Source organism: Notamacropus eugenii, chromosome 1 (assembly GCF_028372415.1).
Source record: "Notamacropus eugenii isolate mMacEug1 chromosome 1, mMacEug1.pri_v2, whole genome shotgun sequence".
In the NCBI taxonomy this organism is placed as follows: domain Eukaryota; kingdom Metazoa; phylum Chordata; class Mammalia; order Diprotodontia; family Macropodidae; genus Notamacropus; species Notamacropus eugenii.
Genome location: NC_092872.1, coordinates 390,019,747 through 390,039,798, shown reverse-complemented (window position 1 = coordinate 390,039,798; position 20,052 = coordinate 390,019,747). Strand labels below are relative to the sequence as shown.

General features: G+C 39.2%; 1 protein-coding gene across 3 annotated transcripts in view; it reads left to right on the top strand.

Annotated features, from left to right (window-relative positions):
* ATP10B (ATPase phospholipid transporting 10B (putative)) overlaps positions 1-20,052 on the top strand; it is a 316,520-nt gene that overhangs the window by 236,511 nt on the left and 59,957 nt on the right. For all 3 annotated transcript variants that reach the window (XM_072630895.1, XM_072630894.1, XM_072630896.1), the window contains 3 exons: positions 3,143-3,249; positions 13,888-14,019; positions 18,543-18,670. In XM_072630895.1, the coding sequence (XP_072486996.1) occupies positions 3,143-3,249; positions 13,888-14,019; positions 18,543-18,670 (367 nt within the window). The remainder of the gene's footprint in view (positions 1-3,142; positions 3,250-13,887; positions 14,020-18,542; positions 18,671-20,052) is intronic.

Genomic DNA, 20,052 nt, shown 5'->3' with positions numbered 1-20,052 from the left:
TGTACCCTATCAGTTGTAAACAAAGGGATCCCAAGTCATCCATATAGACCTTCCTTGCAAAAACACAAAACCAGGTACTCAGGGGCAAAGTAGCAGCTTATCCTTCTTTAATCCTCTTTCTGGCTGATTGAAAAGTAAAAGTCACGTCTGCATGTCTGCCTGGGAAGCTGGAGTGGTAAGATGTGGAGATTTTCAACATGTATCAACACAAAAGGTCACAAAGACTTTGTGATAAACTGAGACCCTGGTCATAAGTAACATTCGTTACCTCTAAAACCTTGTCTTGGCAAATATGGATGGATAGCAAGGTAGGCCCAGGAACATGTTATCAGATCCATTCCTGGGCAGCTTTATACATCATCTCATGAACAAAGTAATTTCTGAGATAGTGTCACCTCAAACTATAAGATACAGAATTGTTAAAATAATGCTGTATCTGTCACTCCACAGCAAGACAAGCCCAGCAGTGACTCAATGAATCAATAAGTCAGCATTTATTAAGCACCTACTAGCACCAGGTCCTGTTCAAGGTGTTGATACTACAAAGACAAAAATAAAACCATCCCTGATCTCAAGGAGCTCTATAGGAGACACAACACATACACATCTACAAATATACATATTAGTATATGTTTATATATTGTCACAGCCCTCCCTCACTCAAAACAAAGTCAAAGTGCAAGATGTCATCATTTCTCTGATATCCTGGTCTTTGAAAAGGAAGGATGAACATAACAACCGTATAACAAGTATATCCAAAGTAAATTCAAAGTCACCAGGGCATAGGGGAAGCACTAGAATCTAGGAAGGAGATCAGGAAAGGCTTTGGCTTTGTGAAGATAGATAGAGCTCAAGGTAGGCTCAAGGATATCTCATGAAAACAATCAATCAAGCAATCAATACACATGTAGTAAGCACCTATTATGTGCCAGGTATTGTTAGGCAAGGTTAAAAGGTAATATTCAAGATGATGTTCATGATAGACTTGGCGCCTTGTTGGCAGAGATGAGGAGGGAGAAGATCCCAGGCCCTGAGGGTCAGCCTGAGAAAGCACAGGGACAAAAGATGGAGGGTTGAGTGTTAGCAGCAAGAAGATCCATCTGTGGAACCAAAGAACATGTGAAAGGAAGTAATGTACTGGTAAATTGGCACCAGTTTTGAAGAGTATTAAAAGCCAAAGAGAGGAATTTATATTTGCTCTTGGAGGTAAATAGGGAGCACTGGAGTGCTGGAGGGTACTGAGTAGAGGAGTGACAGAACCAGAACTGTGCTTTCCGAATATCATTATGGCAACTCTATGGAGCATGGATTAGGCAAGGGAAAGAAGTAAGGAGCCTACTTAAGAAGGCAATTGTAACAGTACTAGGACAGCAAGGTGGTGCAGTGGACAGAATGCTAGACCTGGAGTCAGGATACCTGAGTTCAAATTCAGCCTCAGATCTCTGTGACCCTGGGTAAGTCATTTAATCCCTCTTTGCCTCAGTTTCCTCATTTGTAAAATGAACCAGAGAAGGAGTAGTATTTTTGGAAAAAAAAAATCCTAAATGGGATCACAAAGAGTCAGACAAGACTGAAAAAAGGCAACAAGAAATAACAACTGGTAGTGCTGGCAAAAGTGGATGAAGTCCTGAAGTACAGTAGTGAGTGTGTGAATTGGAAAAAGGAGACAGAGGCACAAGACACTTATTCTCCAATCTGCCATCTATAAAACAGGGATAGTTCTCCCAGATTTACCAATGTCACAGGATTATGTTGACAGTCAGATGAGATAATGGATTCAGAAGTGTCTTGTAAACTGCAAAGTAAATGTGATCTAAAGGGCAATGGAGAGTGACATAGTGTATGCACAAGTAAACCTTAGTGTGTATTTCCATTGTGTAAGAAGTAGTATAATGGATTTCATCAAGGAAATTTATAAAGGGAAAAGAGGTGAATTGTGCATATGTTTAAAGTAGGGGATAACAGAGGGATAGCTTAGTATGGGAGGTGGCATAGCAGATAGAGTAATAGACTCATAGTCAGTAAGACTTAAGTTCAAATCCTATCTTAGATACTAAGAAGCCATATAAATGTGGACAAATCACTTAAACTCTCTCAGTCTCACTTTCTTCACCTAGCAAATGAGGATGATAACACTCATTATGCAAGTTTGCATTATGCAAGGTGAAGATAAAATGAGATTGATTTATTTATTTATATATGTATATGTGGATATATGTAGATATAGATATAGACAGAAAATATACGTAGTGCTTTGTAAGCTTCAAGGTACTATATAAATGTTAACTATTTTCATTATTATTAGAGAGACCTAGTCCTTCAGGAAAGGCTCCTAAATGTTGGATGAATTTTCCATGGGACATCTGTTGGAAAGCATGAATAAGAATCACATAGGATGAAAAGATACAGTTGATTTACAAATAACAATAAAGAAGAGTCTACCCACATTGGCAAGATGTCACATCCTTTGAAGTCCTGCATATTACCTGCTTACAACCTCGCAGAACCTGACTCTTCATCTATAAAATAAGAAAAATCTTGCACCTGCTACAATATCTTCCTTATGTACTGAAGATATTTCCAAATTGATGGCACAGTACTCCCCTATACTTGAAATGTCCTTTTGCCCTGCTACCTATTAAAGTTCTATCTACTCCCCCAGACTTCCTGAGCTCCATTTTAATGACCTCTCCCCTCTGAAAGCTCACATAGCACTTTGTTTATACCTCTCATGCACCTATCGTGTCTTCTTTTGTATTATGGTTATTTGTGTTAATGTCATGTGACCTTACTCAACTGTAAAATCCATGAAGTCAGGGATTGTGTCAGCTAAATTTCATCTCTCTAGTGCCCAAAATAATATTCTCTATACAGCAGGTATTTAATAAGTGAACTGAAATTCAATTCCTGGTGGTTTCCCCCCTGGGTAATCAGATTCTAATTTCTAATTCCATCCCCATGAGTCCAGAAGAAATAGAAATAGCAATAAATAAAGATAGGTAGGAGGGATAAGAACTTTACTTATGGCTGGCTTGAGTTGTGCTGCCCTGTACTTAAAAAAAAACCTCTCTCACCCCATCCTTTTTAATGGTCCTAATCGTAGAGATAATCTCTTGTGAACATTTTCTTTTCTTCTTCCTAGGGAACATCCAGATCAGACCAGGACTGGCTTTAACAGTGAGAGTCTTCTGCTCCGTGGTTGCACCATCAGAAACACAGAGGTGGTGGTTGGCATTGTCATCTATGCAGGTTTTTCCACTTAATATACTTTTCTACCCCCTTTCTCAAGTCATTAACAATCTGGGAATTGATTCCTAGAGGGCTGGGCCTAGAGTCAGGAAGACACACGTTCAAATCCAGCCTCAGATCCATACTAGCTTTGTGATATTGGAAGGTCATTTAACCTCTGCTTGCCTTAGTCTCCTCAACTATAAAATGAGGGTAATAATAGCACCTACCTCACAGAGTTGTGAGGATCAAATGAGAAAATATTTGTAAAGTGCCCAGCACAGTGTCTGGAACACAGTTGGCACTTTATAAATGCTAGCTATTATTAGCTATTTCCATTTCTTAGGCAAATTGAAGCCTGGAGCCATAGAGATTCTGCCCCTTTTCACTTCCTAACTCCACATTCCCAGCCCTCCTATGAATCCAAGTAAGGTTATGCATGTGGATCTATGTATAAGAGACAGTCACAGTTGGCTGCTGTGAAAAGTTCTGGCCAATGCAAGTTAAACTGGGATAAAGATATCTCTGGTGGTAAAGGAAACAACTCTTTGAAGCCAACTCCATGGATATGCCTTTTTCTCTCATTTTTGTACATCTTTTTCAAGGCTGGGGTGAGATTACCCTAGAGCACCATCAGACACTTGCCCAATGGTTTGTGGAATAAGGTCCTCCTTTGGGCTTTTCAGTGGGAAAGGAGTCCTAGTGCCCAGAAACCCAGCTGAGTACCTGGAATGTGACCAGCCTGCTTTGTGTAGGATATCCCATCCTGTCCAGAAAAAAATTAATTTTACAATTATAGGAAAAATATATATAGCTGAACTACTGGGAGTGTGACCAAATTTTCTAGGTGATATTTTAAAAGGTAAAGAAACTTCAGGAAAGAATAGCTGGGAGCCAATTTCCACAAAGGAGTGGAATTTTCACAACTACTGAAATTTTTTGTACTTTTGATCACTATTGTAATTCTTTTGTATAAAATTAATCAAGCTAGCAAATGAATTTGTGATTTCACTAGTATAACAGATGAGGAAACTCTCCCCCAATGCAGTTCAGCACCTTCTCTGCAACTTAGCTGAGAAGGAGAATTATCTGCCTGAGGTCCCCCAGCCAGAAGGTATCCATGATGGGCCCCAGGTCTGCCTGATTCCAAGGCCAGTTCTCTATCTACTATCTCACACTACAATTCATATTTACGCAACACTTCAAAACTTAGCGCTTTTCTCACAACAACCACATAGAGATAGCCCCAATGTGCCCATTTGACAGAGCCATGTAGTACAATGGAAGGAGTGCTGGATGAGGCCTTCAGTCCTGATTTTACCATTTACTGAGTATGTAACAGCAAATTAGGTCATCTCTCTTACCCTCAATTTGTTCATCTGTAAAATGATCTTTAAGACTCCTTCTGGCTCTAACTCTATGACCTTAAATCAGATGAGAAAACTGAGGTGCAAGGAGATTCACTGATTTTGTCCTGGGTCACCCAGTCAGTAATTGAGCATTTATTAAGCTCCTACTATGCTCGAAGCACTGTGTTAAATGTTGGGGATACAAAAAGAGGCAAAAATGCTGTTTGGGGGAGGGGGGAAGGGAGGAAAAAATTTGGAACACAAAATCTTATAAAAGTGAATGTTGAAAAAAATTTAAATTTAAAAAAAGAATGAGGTCAAATTTAAAACACTGCACCCCTAAAAAAGATAGTCCCTGCCTTTGTTGGACCTACAAGTTTGTTATGTTTTGGCCAACTTAGAACTTGAACCTGGGTCATTTTGCATCCAAATCCAGAATTTTTGCCACTACAAACCATTGCTTCCATAGTACTTTTAACTTTTTTCAAAGTATATTTTTCTTGGAAACTTACAACCGGACATCTTAGGGATCCACTCATCATAGGATCACAGACCTCATACTGGAAGGGACCCCAAAGCCTATCCTTGTTCAGTTCCCTCATTTTACACATAAGGGAACTAAGGCCCAGGGAGGTTAAGCCCAAGATCACAGAGGAGGGATTTGTTAGAGGTGAAATTCAAACTCAGATCCTCTGGATTCCACTCTGAATCCAGATCTAGCTCGAGATCTTTCTTTCACTCCACCATGGTTCCAATCCAATTACTTTATAGTAAGGAAACTGAGACTCAAAGAGAAGTGATTTGCTCAAAGTCCAGGGAGTCATTTCTAGTCTAGAAAGGACTAAAACCCAAGATTCCTAGTTTCTAAACCCAACTGCTTCTCTATTCTGCTCTCAGTTTCTCGATTATTTTTTCCACTATTCCCTCATTTATAAGACATTTGGACTCTCTCAGGTGATCTCTTTGAAAAACTGAACCTCTTTTTCATCTGACTTTTGCATCTCAAATCATCAGTTCATTCATTCAATAATTTATTAAGTCAATAATTTATTTCAATAATTCAATAATTTCAGTAAATTCCATGGTTTATTACATATAGGTAAGGGAAGATGCTATGCACATTATGTCAAACGCAAAAAGCCACAGCATGAGGAAGGGTGTGACGCAGTCACAAGAGCGCTACAAAATGCTACCAGGAGTGACTTCAGAGGAAGGAGAGATCACCAGTCCTTGGGACAGAGAATAGATCCAGGGAGACTTCATGATCGAGAAAACATCCATGCTGGATCTTGAAGTCATATGTACCTAATTCTCTCTTTAAATGATTTCCCCTATGAATGCCCACCAAAAAAGCTTTGACTCCTACTTTGACTAATTAAATACCTTAGTGCCAGTGCTGACATCATTGATTTCTGCATCACCTTGATTACTCAGACCCAAAAGCAAACCAAATAAGTTGTCTTGCCCCATACCAGGATGTATCATTGTAAGACCTCATTTTACACCCTTAAATTCCATGTTTTCCCAGAACATGTGTCCCAGTATTCTCATCCGACAGCTAGGTGATACAATGAATAGAGTTCTGGGCTTGGAATCAGGAAGACCTGAGATCAAATCCAGCCTCAGCTATTTACTAACTTACCTTCTTTTTGCTTCAGTTTCCTCAACTATAAAATGAGAATTATGACAGTATCAATCTTGCAGCATTGCTGTAAAGATCAAATTAGATAACACTTGTTTTAGAAAGCACTTAGCACAGTGCCCAGCACCTAGTAGGTACTTTATATATACTTTTTCCCTGCCCACTTATAGTTCTGACAATTCCTGTTCCATTGCTGCCAAATGCCTGTTGGCAAGTCCCTATAAGAAGGTCTATGCTAGGCGACAACCCCATGCTGATCACTGAAAGGGGGCTGTAAAGATTTGTTTTTAATTTTTCATTTTTTTAATTTTTCATTTTTTACATGAGTTGCATGGTTGACAGACATTTTGGTGACATCCAATTTAAGAGCTTTTCTAATCTAGATCGACAGAGAGGTCTACTGTTCTCTTGAGACATGTATCAACTCAGTAATTCTATAAATGTTTAAGTGCCTATTATGTGCCACAGGATAAGGATAAACAGATAAGAATTAAATAATCTCTGCCCTAAAGGAGTTTACATTCTACTAGGGGAGAAACAACAAGAACACAGATAAGTAAATACATAATATACAATAATTCTTTTGGGGGGAGCAGAGCTGGAATGCACCAACAACTGGCACAACCAAGAAAAGTCTAGTATAGGAAGATTTGAAATGTGTCTTGAAGGAAGCTAGAGATTTCAAGAGGTAGGAAAGTATTCTGGGCATGAGAGAGAGAGCTTGGTCAAAGGATGGGATTAGAAATACCATGTAGAGGGACTAGCCAGTAGGTCATTCTAGCTATAATGTTGCGTGTGTGTGTGTGTGTGTGTGTGTGTGTATGTAGTCTGGACATATAAGAACCAGACAGTTAAAGACTTTCAATTTCAAACAGAGGCATTTATATTTTATTTGGAGGCAATAGGGAGCCACTGGAACTTATTGAGCAGTGGAGTGATGCAATCAGATCTATTTTTTAGGATTATCACATTGACAGTTGTGTAGAGGACAGTTGTGAAGTGTAGAAGAAAGAGACCAGAGTCAAGGAGACAAATTAGGAGTCTGTTGTAATAATCCAGTGTGGTGGCTACATAAGTGGAGAGAAAGAGGCAGATATGAAAGATTTTGTGGAGAAAGCATCAAGAAGTCTTGGCAATTGATTGAATATGTGGAGTGAGGGAGAATATAGAGTTACTGATAACACCAAGGTGGCAAACTGGGGGACTAGAAGGGTACCTCTGACATAAATATGGAAATCAGGGCTTTTGGTGTTCTACAAGTGAGCATGAGTATGGTTTTAGGCATGTTGAGTTTATGATGTCTTTGAGACGCAGAGAATGACAAGTGTACCAGACAGGTGGTGATTCAGGCTTACATCTCAAAAGAGACACAAAGGCTGGATATGGAGATTTAGAAGTCATTTGCATAGGTGATGACTTAAACCCTTTGAAGTTGACTAGATCACCACGAATTTGTGTGGAGAGAGCAGAGGGCCCAAACAGAGCCCTGGGATTTATCCACATAAAAAGGGATAGGACATGGCTAATGACATAGCAGAGGAGACTAAAAAGGGGTGACCAGAAGAACCAAGAGAAAAATGTCACAAAAACTGAGGGAAAAGAGAATAGCCAGAGGAAGCTGGAGAGAGGCCCAAAAGCTGCAGAGAGGCCCAAAAGGATGAGAATTTAAGAAAAAGATGTTTGATTTACCAGTTAAGATTAGTGGTAATGTTAAAAAGTTTTAGTTGAATGGTGAAGTCAGAAGCCAGATTACAAAAGGCTAAGAAATATTAAGAACTAGAAGTAAAAGAAGTAGAAAATATTTTGGAAGTAAAAGGCAGCTGATAAAGGACAATAGCTGGAGGGAATGGCATAGTCAAGTAAAAGTTTTGTTATTGTTCAGTTGTTTCAATCATATCCAACTCTTCATGACCTCATTTGGGGTTTTCTTAGCAAAACTACTACAGTGGTTTACCATTTCCTTCTCTAATTCATTGTACAGATGAGGAAACTGAGGCAAACAGAGTTAAGTGATTTGCCCAACTAGTAAGTGTCTGAAACTGAATCTGAACTCAGGAAGATGAGTCTTCCTGAATCCAGGCATGGAACTCTATCCACTGTACCACCTACTTGCCCTGAAAGTATTTTAGGGATGGGGAAAATCTGGGCATGTATTTAGGTAACAGGAAAAGCTTCAGTGGATAAAGAAAGATTAACTATTAGAAAAATAATAGGATAATTGAAAGGTCAAACTGCCAGAGGAGATAGGAGATACGATCAAGGGGATAAGTAGAGATCACCTTGGCAAAGATAGTCTCATACTCCAAGGCTGGAGCAGAGGAGGAAAAAATGGGGAAGGTGAGGTATAGAATTGGAAGGAAGAGGAACCTCATGACAAATGTATTCTTGATGTGACAGAGAACTTCCCGAGATCTATCAAATCTGATGACTACTACCCATTTTTGGTGATTCACACAGGCATAAAATTAGAAATATATGCCAATAGAAACATAGGAAGCATTATTCAGGATTATAAAGTCTTAACTAATAAACTGAAAACAATAAGGGTACAAATAGCATTTTATCAGTGCTGTTGATCAAAGGGAAGGGCTTAAGAAGGGGGAAAGAAGGTTTAAAAAGCAGACAGCTGATTAAAAAGATGATGTCCAACTGTCAGTCCTGCCTAGAATGAACTCTTACCTCACACCTTCATCTTTTGAAATCCTTGGCTTCCTTCAAGAGTCTAAGTGTGTCATCTTCCACATGAAGCCTTTACCCACTCTCACCATACCCCTGGTATGTGTGCCCTATTCTCAAAAATGATCATGTATTTATTTTGTATATAATATATATATATTTATGTATAAATTGTCTCTCCCATTAAAATGTAAGTTCTCTGGAGAATAAAAAAGATGGTGTCCAAGAATGTAATTCCTGGACCATGGACCCTAGAAATGACTGACTTGTCCAGGGATTGATGCATTAATGGGTGATAAAAATGCGTTTACCTAGAGTCTGACCAAGATGATCTTTTCAAATAGTTTAATCTAAAAAAGGAGAGAGGGAGAAAACTGTCTGGCATATGATAGGGAGTTAATACAAAGCAGGAATAAAAATAATTTTAGAGATGTCCCAAAATTCACAAAAGGCAAAATCCAAGAAATCAGTCAGCAATGGACTCACTTGTTTATACCCAGATGCACAGAGGAGGAATGATAAACAAGGCCTATTAGAGTGTCTCCTGATACAATGATTCTTAAATTTTTTGTGTTGATGAACCCCGTTGGCAGTCTGATGAAACCCATAAACCCCTTCCCATAATAGATTTTTCATACAAAAAATAAAAAATACATAGACTTACAGATGAAACCAACCATACAATTGTCAAAAAATAAACATTTTTTAATAATTCACAGACTCCAGGTTGAAAATACCTTCTCTAATGAGAGGGGGTAAGTTGAACATTACAGGTGTCATTCAGATTTGGTGCACCTTCCATAGCTGGAATATGGCTCTAAAAAGGTATCATTTTATTCAAAACTAACAAAGCAGGTAAAAGGATAGGGACCATGGTGAAGTAGGAAGACAGATTCATGTGAGGGAGGCATGGTGAATAGTATTTCAATGAAGAGCTATGAAAGTACACAGAGAAACATATTTTGGCTCAATCTAAGGAAAAACTTCTAATAATTAGTGGCACCCAAACACAAAATGGTCTGCTTCTAAAGGGGGTGTGTCTCCAGTTTGTCACTGGCTCCACACTAGCTTTCCAGTCCCATTTTACACCGCTCAATTTCTCATAACCTCCATCCTAGCCAACATGGGCCAGTCTCCATGCCATTTTCTCATTTTTCTTCATCCCTTTGCTTGTGACATTTTCTAGGCCTGAAATCAATCTCTCCTTATCGCTCCATCTCTTTTGCTGAAGCCTTCGGAATCCTTCAAGGCTCAACTACAGTATCCCCTCTTCCATGAAGCCTTCCTATTTGGAAATGATCGCTCTTTCTTCAAATTCTTTATAATGTTTTGTTTGAATTTCTCTCTATTACTGTATTCTAACATGTATTTCAGTTATTTGCATATCTTTCTACTAGATATTAAGGTCCTCACAGGGAGGTCTTATTTCACCTTCTTATCTATAGAAGCCTTCAAGTAATGGTCACTTATTAAGATGCTATGCTGTGGTATCTTAATCAGGTATGGATTGAATTAGGTGACTTCTGAGGTCCCTTCCAAGTATGAGATTCTGCAATTCAGTCTCCTGATTCTTATCAGCTAGCAAGCTGATTTTCTTCACTATCATTCCCTGTTCCCTTTCCCAGCTAAAGTGTTTCATTTAGTGGTGTATATTCACAAGGGATAGCAACACCAAGCTTGTTTCGGCAGATTGTAAGAGCTCCTCACTCACTCCCATTGAAATTCAGCGAATATTATCCTATATGAAAATTAATTCAGTTCTACCTATGAGGCTCATGGCCCAGACATGATGCTGCAGGAGGGGACCAGAATCTTTCCAAATGACATTTGCATGCATTTTCTCTCTGCTAGTGAGGAGAACATCAAGGGCATTATGTGATCTCCATTGTCTTTGATTAATGTATAGCCCAGGCCCTTAAGTTTCCAAGCTAGTTGGAGTAGCTAAACACACATATATATATATATCAAATGTCAAATAACTATTCAAAATTCCAGAGGGAAAGTACATTGAGAACTGAAGTGATCTCATAGACTCAGAAAGTCAGAGGTTGAAGGGATCATAGAAGATAGTTGCTCTATACACTTCATTTTACAGAGAAAGAAACTGAGATCCAGAGAGTTGGAATGTCCTTTCCAATTTTCCAAGATCATAAGGTTATAGATTTAGAGCCAGAAGGGGCCCTTAGAGGTCATCTAATGCAGTAAATGAAGAAAGTGAGAAGTTACGTGACTTGAGCCACTCTCTTCTACTGCTCTCTAGCACTAATACTGAATGAGGCTCCCAGGGACCCTCTACTTTGTGAGTCAAAAGCAGTAGCAAATGTGAAAGTACTTCAAAAAGTGTAAAGCCCTCTACAAATATGAAAGATTATTATTACTAAGGCCATGTTACTTCTCCTCTACTATTACCATCCCCTTCGTTCCATTTACCCTGTCTCAGCCCTAGTTCAAGAAGCAATCTTGTGAAAGCAAAGGTTTGTTGGACCATGGCATCCCACCTAATCTCAAACACCTTCACAGTCTGCTTTTCCTCTCCCTAACCCTCCACTTGTCCAGTCTCCTTACACCTTATACTTCACCACGGACTCTGTGATTCTATATTCCTTGCTATTACTCCTCAAATAAGACGCTCCATCTCTTAACTCCAGGTATTTTCACTGGCTGTCCTTCATACATGGAATGCTTTCCTTCTTATTCTCCTCCTCCTGGCTTTCTTCAAGTATCAGTTAAAATCCCATCTTCTGTAGGAAGCCTTTCCCAGTCTGTCTTATTTCTACTACCTCCTCTCTATTTATTTTCCAATATATGACATATTTGTACATAATTATTTATATTCTCTCTCTCATTATATTATGAGTTCTTCAAGAGTAGGGACTGTCTTTTGCCTTTCTTTGAATCTTTTTCCAGGTACTGACATTCCACAGGGCCACTACTCCTTCTGCCTCAACTTAGTTGCACTCCTAGCATTCTAAGGATGATTTTAGTGGCTCCTCTCCTAAGTGTTCACTTCTGCTTGATCCCTAACCACCCACCCACTGCACTCCCTCCTCACAAGCCTTTGTGCAGAGTGCTCAGAGAACCTGTTGTGAATGCCAGCAAAGAAATGCCAGGTAGAGAACGATATGGAGATGAGGATTTAAGAATTAACGTTTTCCACTGGGTCTTAGGTAGTGGTATTACCCAATGAGAAAGGGGAACAGCAGTATTTGTTCTATTTTTTGGCCAACTGAAAGGTGACAATCCCATTAGTGCAGACTTCCTGTTCAGATTTCATATGCGTCCTGCTATCACAAATGAAACAACTTGAATCTAATTCAATAAGCTAGAATTTTTTTTTCTTTCTCACTGTTTTGTTGCCATTTTAAATCCACATAAGTGACAAGCTAAATAACATTAAAACCGTTCACTGCTGGAGCTGACATATTGCTTTTCTTTAATTTTGCACAGAAATATGTGACTGGCATTTCCTAATCCAACTACCAAGGAAAATGCCAGAGTAGTTAAAATTCAGAAGACCATTTAATCAAGACCCAAACAGCTCATGTCTATCTACCATCTCTTTTCCTTCTTTATCTAGAACTAGTTTGCTGTTCCAAGTTAGCTGTGTTGTCCCTCCTCTATCTTTGCCATTATACTGTTTTTGAATATATACTCTCTGGCTCTCATCAAACCAGTTTCCTCATTGGCTTATATACATCATGCTTACTGCTCAATCCTGCCTCCCCCATTCTCAAAAATCCTCACTTGATATAGTCAATCTACATTAATTATCACCTTATTTTTCTCCTCCTTTTTATAGCTAAACTTGAGAAAACTGTTGACATCTTGAATTACATGTTTTATAGACATCTTCAACACATCCAAAACTGAGCTCATTATCTTTCCCCTACTTTCATACCCCACTGTCCCATGCCCTGTGGACAAGGGTTACACAATCCTTCCACTCACCCAGATTCACAACCTAGGAGTCATCCTTAACCTGCCCCCTTCTCACTACCACCACCATCCTCAATTAGCCATATTGTTGGCCAGTTCTGTTGATTTTACATTTGTAACATTTCTAGTATGTGACCTCTCTCTCCTCTAACACCATGACTGTCACAGTACAGGCCCTCATTGCCTCATGCTGGGACTACTACATGCTAGTTGGTTTACCACACTCCCTAGTTTAGATTGCCTTTTATTTTTAATTTAGTAGGGTATGGGGTTTTGGGGGGGTTTTTTTCTGGTTTTGGTTTTGGTTTTTTGCCTTTATATCTCCCATCCTCAGGCCTGGTTGATAGAAGACAATTAATAAATGTTTATTGACTCACTTTTTTCCTCCTTTAGTGGCTCCCACCTATCTTGACAGACTTATTTCATATTATTCTCTCACACACATTTTACAGTCTAGACAAATCCACCTACTTCCTGTTTTCTGTGATGGTCTATCTCCTACTTTATGTTTTTGCAGAGACTTTCCCCCATGCTTGAAAATTCTACTTTGTCACCTCTGCTTCTTAGAACCCCTTACTCAATTCAGCGATCAGCTCAGTTTCTTCCTCTTATAAATCCCTCCTGTGATTGCTTTTATTCTACCTTTGATGAAACCAAATTTAGTGTTCTTTATGACAGAACTAAAGTAGCATCTGATCAAGATATGAAAATAAAACCCTATTTGATCAAAAGCTCCCTGGGAATGAAAACTGGGCTTTCATTTTAAATGGACACACCTAGGGGTGACCTGGTAAATGTTTAACAAATGACTCTCAAAAAAAAAAATACTTCTAGGTTTAACCCACATTTTTAACATTTTTTTCATCACTTTGTTAAGTCTACACAATCAACAAAACAATAAATGATTTGTAGCATTTGCCCATTTCTGAGGTGTAAATGTTTGGCTCCCTTGAGCTGGTTCAAGCTGACTCCAACACATTCCTCTCTATTTATTACACCTATATGGGATTCTGCCACAGTGGACTAACATTGTATCTTTCCATTCTTTTCTCGAAGGCCATGAAACAAAAGCTATGCTGAACAACAGCGGCCCACGGTACAAGCGCAGCAAGATCGAGCGTCGGATGAACATTGACATATTCTTCTGTGTGGGGATTCTCTTCCTCATGTGCCTTTTTGGAGCTATAGGTATGGAGCATTCAGGAAAACACCAACTCCTATTTACAAAACTTTGTGCCCTCAGACCCTGGTCAAAGGGGATGCTTCAAATATTCATGAGATTGTGTGTATGTTCGTCCTTGGTTGCCGAAGACCATGCCATCAGAGAAATAATGACATGACTTGCACTTGACTTTGTTTTGAGAGAGAGAGGGCTGTGCAGGTCATCAGCCTCACTCCTCCTCCAGAGCCATCTGAATCCAGTGACCAGATATTCATCAGGATGACTGGAGATGACCCAGGATGAGGCAATTGGGGCTAAGTGACTTGCCCAAGGTCACACAGCTAGTGAGTGTCAGGTGTCTGAGGTGAGATTTGAACTCAAGTCCTCCTGACTCCTGCACTTGTGCTCTATCCAGTGCACCATCTAGCTGCCCCACTCATAAGATGCAGAGCTGGAATAGCCTTATAAGGTTACCTAATATAAACCTTTCATTTTTACAGATGAGAAATCTAGAGTACAATATTCCAAATTCACATGAGTAGTAAATTACATAATCTGAATTCAAATTCAGGTCTTCTGACTTTAAATTCATGGAAAAGATACACTATCAACAATTGTGATTTTTTACTTTCTTACTAAGGGCACAAAACACATCTGAAAGGGATTACTATAAATTATGGATTGAAGAGGTGGCCAGTATTCTTCCCCCTAGCCTTTTGTTATTATTTTAATTGTCCCCTGAACGAAATCCAATGAACAAGCATTATAATACGTACCATCTGCCCATCATGGTAGGACAGTTAGTCAATAAACATTTATTAAGTACTTTGTACCATGAATTGGGCTAAATGATTGGGATAGAAAGAAAGGCCAAAAACAATGGTTTTTATTTCCTCAGAGCTCACATCCAAATGGAGGGGACAACATGCAAATAATTAGGTACCTACAAGATATAGATATAGATATATACGCACATGTATGTGTGTATGTATGTGTTTGTAGCATACTAAGCAATCTCAGAGAGGAAAGCACTAGTACAGGAGTGGGGAACCTGTGGCCTTCCCCACCCCTGGCTAGTAGCTGGAGGCCTGGGGAAGGCAGCAGATGGTAGGATTTGAGATGAGTCATAAAGACATACAGGGAAACTAAAAGGAAGAAGTGAATATGGGGAGAATTCCAGGCTTGGGGAACAGCCAATGTAAAGACATAAAGACAAGAGACAAGACACAGCATCATATGTGAGGAAAAACAGGTTAGTGTAGTTCATGAAGGGGAGTAAAGTCTAAGAATAGAAAGTTGGGAAGGGACCAGACAGTGAATGTTGAGTAGAAATGTTGCATTTGATCCTGGAAGTAATGGGCAACCAATAGAGCCCATGAGGACAGCTAGGTGACAGAGTCAGGAAGATTCCTCTTCCTAAGTTCAAATCCAACTTCAGACACTTAGGAGCTGTGTGACCCTGGACAATTCACTTAACCCTGTTTGCCTCAGTTTCCTCATCTATAAAATGAGCTGGAGAAGGAAATGGTAAGACCACTCCATTATCTTTGCCAAGAAAATCTAAATGGGGGTCACAAAAAAATGGACATGATTAAGACAATTCAACAGTAATAAGAGAGTTCATGTGAGGGAAGAGGGGAGGAGTATACAAGGTGTTTGCTTTAGGACAATTACTTTGGCAACTGAATGGAGAATGAATTGGAATGGGGAGAGACTTGAGACTGGGTGACCAATTAAAAGTCTGATGCAATAATCCAGCAAGAAGTGTATAGGGATTGTACCAGAGAGATGGTTGTATGAGTGGAGAGAATGGTGTGTCTACAAGAAATTTTATAAAGGTATAAACAAGATTTGCCAACACATTGCTCAGTTATGTAACATAAAAGTGAGGAGTCAAGGAAAACACTGAGGTTGTAAGCCAGAATGACTGGGAGGATAGTGTTGTATGTACGCAAACTTATACACCGATATGTAAATATGTATGTATATACATAAATAAACATACAAAATATATATAGAGGAGGAGAGTGAGATTCAGAAATGTGAAATCTGAAACCTGAGTTTTTCCTGATCCCATGACTTTATCTTCAAATTCTTCCTCAGCAGGGAGCCAGCCAGTTGGTGTGACATAGTTCTTTGGATTTTCTTCTATGTTGGTCTTCTGGTCCATCCAACTCCCTTTCTTAAAGTTCTGAAATATCTTCACAAAAGAATATTTTAATAATATCTTTAGTAACTATGTTAATTGAAAACCCCAGTCAGGGCAGCAGAATTAATCCTATTTCCTGGATTAGGGCAGGACACAAAGCATCAGAAAGCAAGTATCTCCTCTCCCACCTCTTTTCCAAAACCTTGGCCTCTTAGAACTCTTCACTAGATTCTAATATGGTACATGGCATTATATCTGATGGGAAGCACTTCTCCCTACACCTTTCTGGTTTCTAGACTGACAGCACTGATTGGTCATACTATGTCTGATTCTTCCTCTCTGGGATCACCTAGGTAGACTCTGTGTGTTCTCTCTTTGGAGAATAATAAAAGTGAAAACATTCTAGGATTCTCTCTTTTCCCCTTTATGGATGAAATAGCACTGTATGAATTAAAGTGCTCACCACTGTAATCTATGAAGGGGGCACTGGTTTCATCTTTCTATCCCTCTATATGTGGATAGATATATATGCATATATATGTTTATCTGTACATATCTGTGGGAGCTAGGTAGCACAATTAATAAAATGCTGGGCCTGGAGTCAGGAAAACTCATTTTTCTGAATTCAAATTTGCCTCAAACACTTATCAGCTGTGTAATTCTAAGCAAGTTACTTAACCTTGTTTGTCTCAGTTTCCCCATCTGTAATATAAACTGGAGAAGGAAATGGTATGCCATTCCAATATCTTTGCCAAAAAAAAAGCGATCATAAAAAATCAGACATTACAAAACAACTGAACAAATACATATATGTGTATTTTTTCACTTTCATTTCAAAAAACTAGATTCTCTTTGCCAGAGATATCCTCCCTTCTTTATAGATTCTTAAAAAGTTGGAGCTAGAAGATGCCTTAGAAATAACCTAGTCCATTCCTCTCAACTTTCAGATGAGAAACTGAGACCCAGAGAGATTATATTACTCACCTAAAGTCTCACAGTTAATTAATGGCACAACTGAGTCTGGAATCCAAATTGTCTGCCTCCTAGACCAGTGTTCTTTGTTGTACATCACACCAACTTTCAATTAGAAAAGTATTATCCATCATTTGAGGCCTAACTCCTATCTCCTTCATGAGTCTTCCAGAACTCTAACTCATAGTGACTCATCCTTCTTCCTACAGCAACTATCATCTATCCCTCTCACTTGTCACTTAATCACTTATTTAAATATTGCTACTGTTTTATGGGTGCTCCCTCCTCCAACTGTTTGGCCCAAATGGCTGTCATTGAAAAAAAGTTACCTGGGGGGTGGGTTGCCTCAACTTAAAGGAAACTCCCAAGTAATGACTAAATCTACTGGACAGATGAATAGATAGATAGACAGACAGAAACAGACAGAAACAGACAGACAGATAGAATAAGCAAGCATTTATTTAGTCTCTACTGTGTACCAATGTGCTAGGTCCTGGGGATATAAATACAAGCAAGCAAAAGTCCCTGGCTCCTTAAGGAGCTTACAATGAGGAAAGACAGCAAGTAAAGGGAACGGAGGCTGGAACACAGGGAAGGGGGAATATGCCTTTGGCATAGTGTGGAAATGAGTCAAGGGCTGACTTGGAAGCTTGCTGAGAATCCAGTGTCCTGGGTTGAAGTCCAAGGGAAGGGGAAGTACATGGGGGATGAGGATGATGGTGAAGCACAGACAGCATGGCCTAGAAATAGTCCCAGGATGGTGGAGTCCTGGTTCCAGGCCAGATAAGTATAAAACTTACTTCTCAGAGTCCAGTATGCATGGGGGGTTGGGAGGGAGGGGAGAAGAGAGAGCGGAATTCAAGGATCCTATAGGGAGATAAGGGTGCAGCATGGTCCAAAGAAGGCTGAGAGAGAAGAAGGTGAAAAGAAAATGCTATAAAAACTAAATTAAAGTGTTTTCCCAGAAAATGAAGTGTCACGTTTTGTTAGTTTTACATTAGAACCTTACACTTCAGACCAAAAAGGAACCTTAGAGATTATCTCATTCAGCCCTTTCCTTTTGTGGATAAAGACCAGAGAGGGGAAGTGGGTTGCCCAGCCAAGACCACATGGCTTGTTAATGGCAAAACTATGACTAGAAACTAAGTCTCTAGTATTCTTTCCACTATACCATATATTCTGTTCAATGGCAGCAGAGAGATGATTATGAGAAAAGCACATTATAATTTGTATTTTTTCCATCAGTCCAATAATGCTGTTGTTTTGGGGTCCACAAATCCACAGGCAAGTGTAGCAACTAAAAAATTGTCCTCAAGATCATTTTATTAAAGGAACAATTTGCACATTTCTGTGATAAGTTGGATGCAAATGGAGTTGATAGTTTGGAATCAAGTTGGGATTCTACCTTATGATTTTATGTCTTCTTAGGTCATGGCCTTTGGAAGGGAACATTTTCAGAAATTCCCCTCTTTGATGTTCCAGACGCTAATGGAAGCTTCCCCCCAGTTGCACTTCAGGGCTTCTACATGTTTCTCACCATGATCATCCTACTACAGGTAAAAAAATATATATATATCTAATTAAAAACTTAAAACAATCATTCTCCACCTTTGCAGAAAAAAAATGAAGCTATTTCATTGCAGGAAAGATTTAGGTGAAATTTAGGAAAGTCAATAAGCATTTATTAAGCACCTACTATATGCCAGGCGCTATGGTCAGTTCTGTGAATACAAAGAAAGGCAAAAGACATTCCCTGCCCTTGCAAAGCTCACAATCAAAAGGAGGGGATGACATGCAAACAGCTCCATGCATAAACAAGATATGTAAAGGATAAATTGGGAATGGAGGGAAGGCAATAAATATTTAGGGGGATCAAGAAAGGCTTCTCATAGAAGGTGGGATTTTAGCTGAAATTTGAAGGAAGCTAGGGAACCAGGAGGTGGAGACAAGGGGTGAGAACATTCTAAGCATGGGGGCAGCCAGTAAAAATGCCCCAAGTCAGAAGGTGGAATGTCTTGTTCAAGGAAGAGCAAGAAGGCCATTGTCACCAAACTACAAAGTACATGACATTGATAGAATGTAAGAAGACCACAAAGGTAGGAGGGGACCAGGTTATAAAGGGCTTTGAATGCCAAACAGAAGATTTTATATTTGATCATGGAGGTAATAGGGAGCCACTGGAGTTTATTGAATAGGAGGGTGACATGGGACTTTAGGAAAATCATTTTGGTAGCTGAATGGAAGATGGACTAGACTGGGGAGGGATTCATCATGATGAGACCAATCAGAAGGCTGATAGTAATAGTAGAAGCATGAGGTGATGAGGGCTTGTATCAGGGAGGAGGCTGCATAAGCAAAAAGAAGGGTACATTTATGAGAGATGTTTAATTGACAGAACTTGGCAGTATATTGGATACTGGAGGGGGGAAGGGAGTGAGAGACTGAGGAATCCAGGTTGCTAACATGGATAACTGGGACAGTGGTGGTGCCCTTGACAGTAATAGGAAAGTCCATAATGGTGGAGACTTTTCGGGACAAGATACTAAGTTTAATTTTAGACATGTTGAGTTTAATATGTCAATGGGACAACTAGTTTGAGAACCATATGATCCCAAATGAGGAATGCTCAAATATTTCTCCCTGGAGAAACTGCATAGATTTGTATTGCTATCAACTTAATTTCTATAAATCTTGATTATGACAAATTTTAAGGACCTCACAGATAAGAATTGTGCCCTACAATCAATTAGTCAGTCAAAAAGTATTTATTAACCTTTTACTCTGTGCAAATACTTCTTTCTATTTCTTTTAGATTTCCCCACTACACCCAGGAGAGGGCTAAACACATAGGAAAATCTCAATAAATACTTGTTGGACAAAGTATAAGGAATATGGTATTATAAAAAATTAGGGTTTCATTAAAAAAGGAAGAAATGCT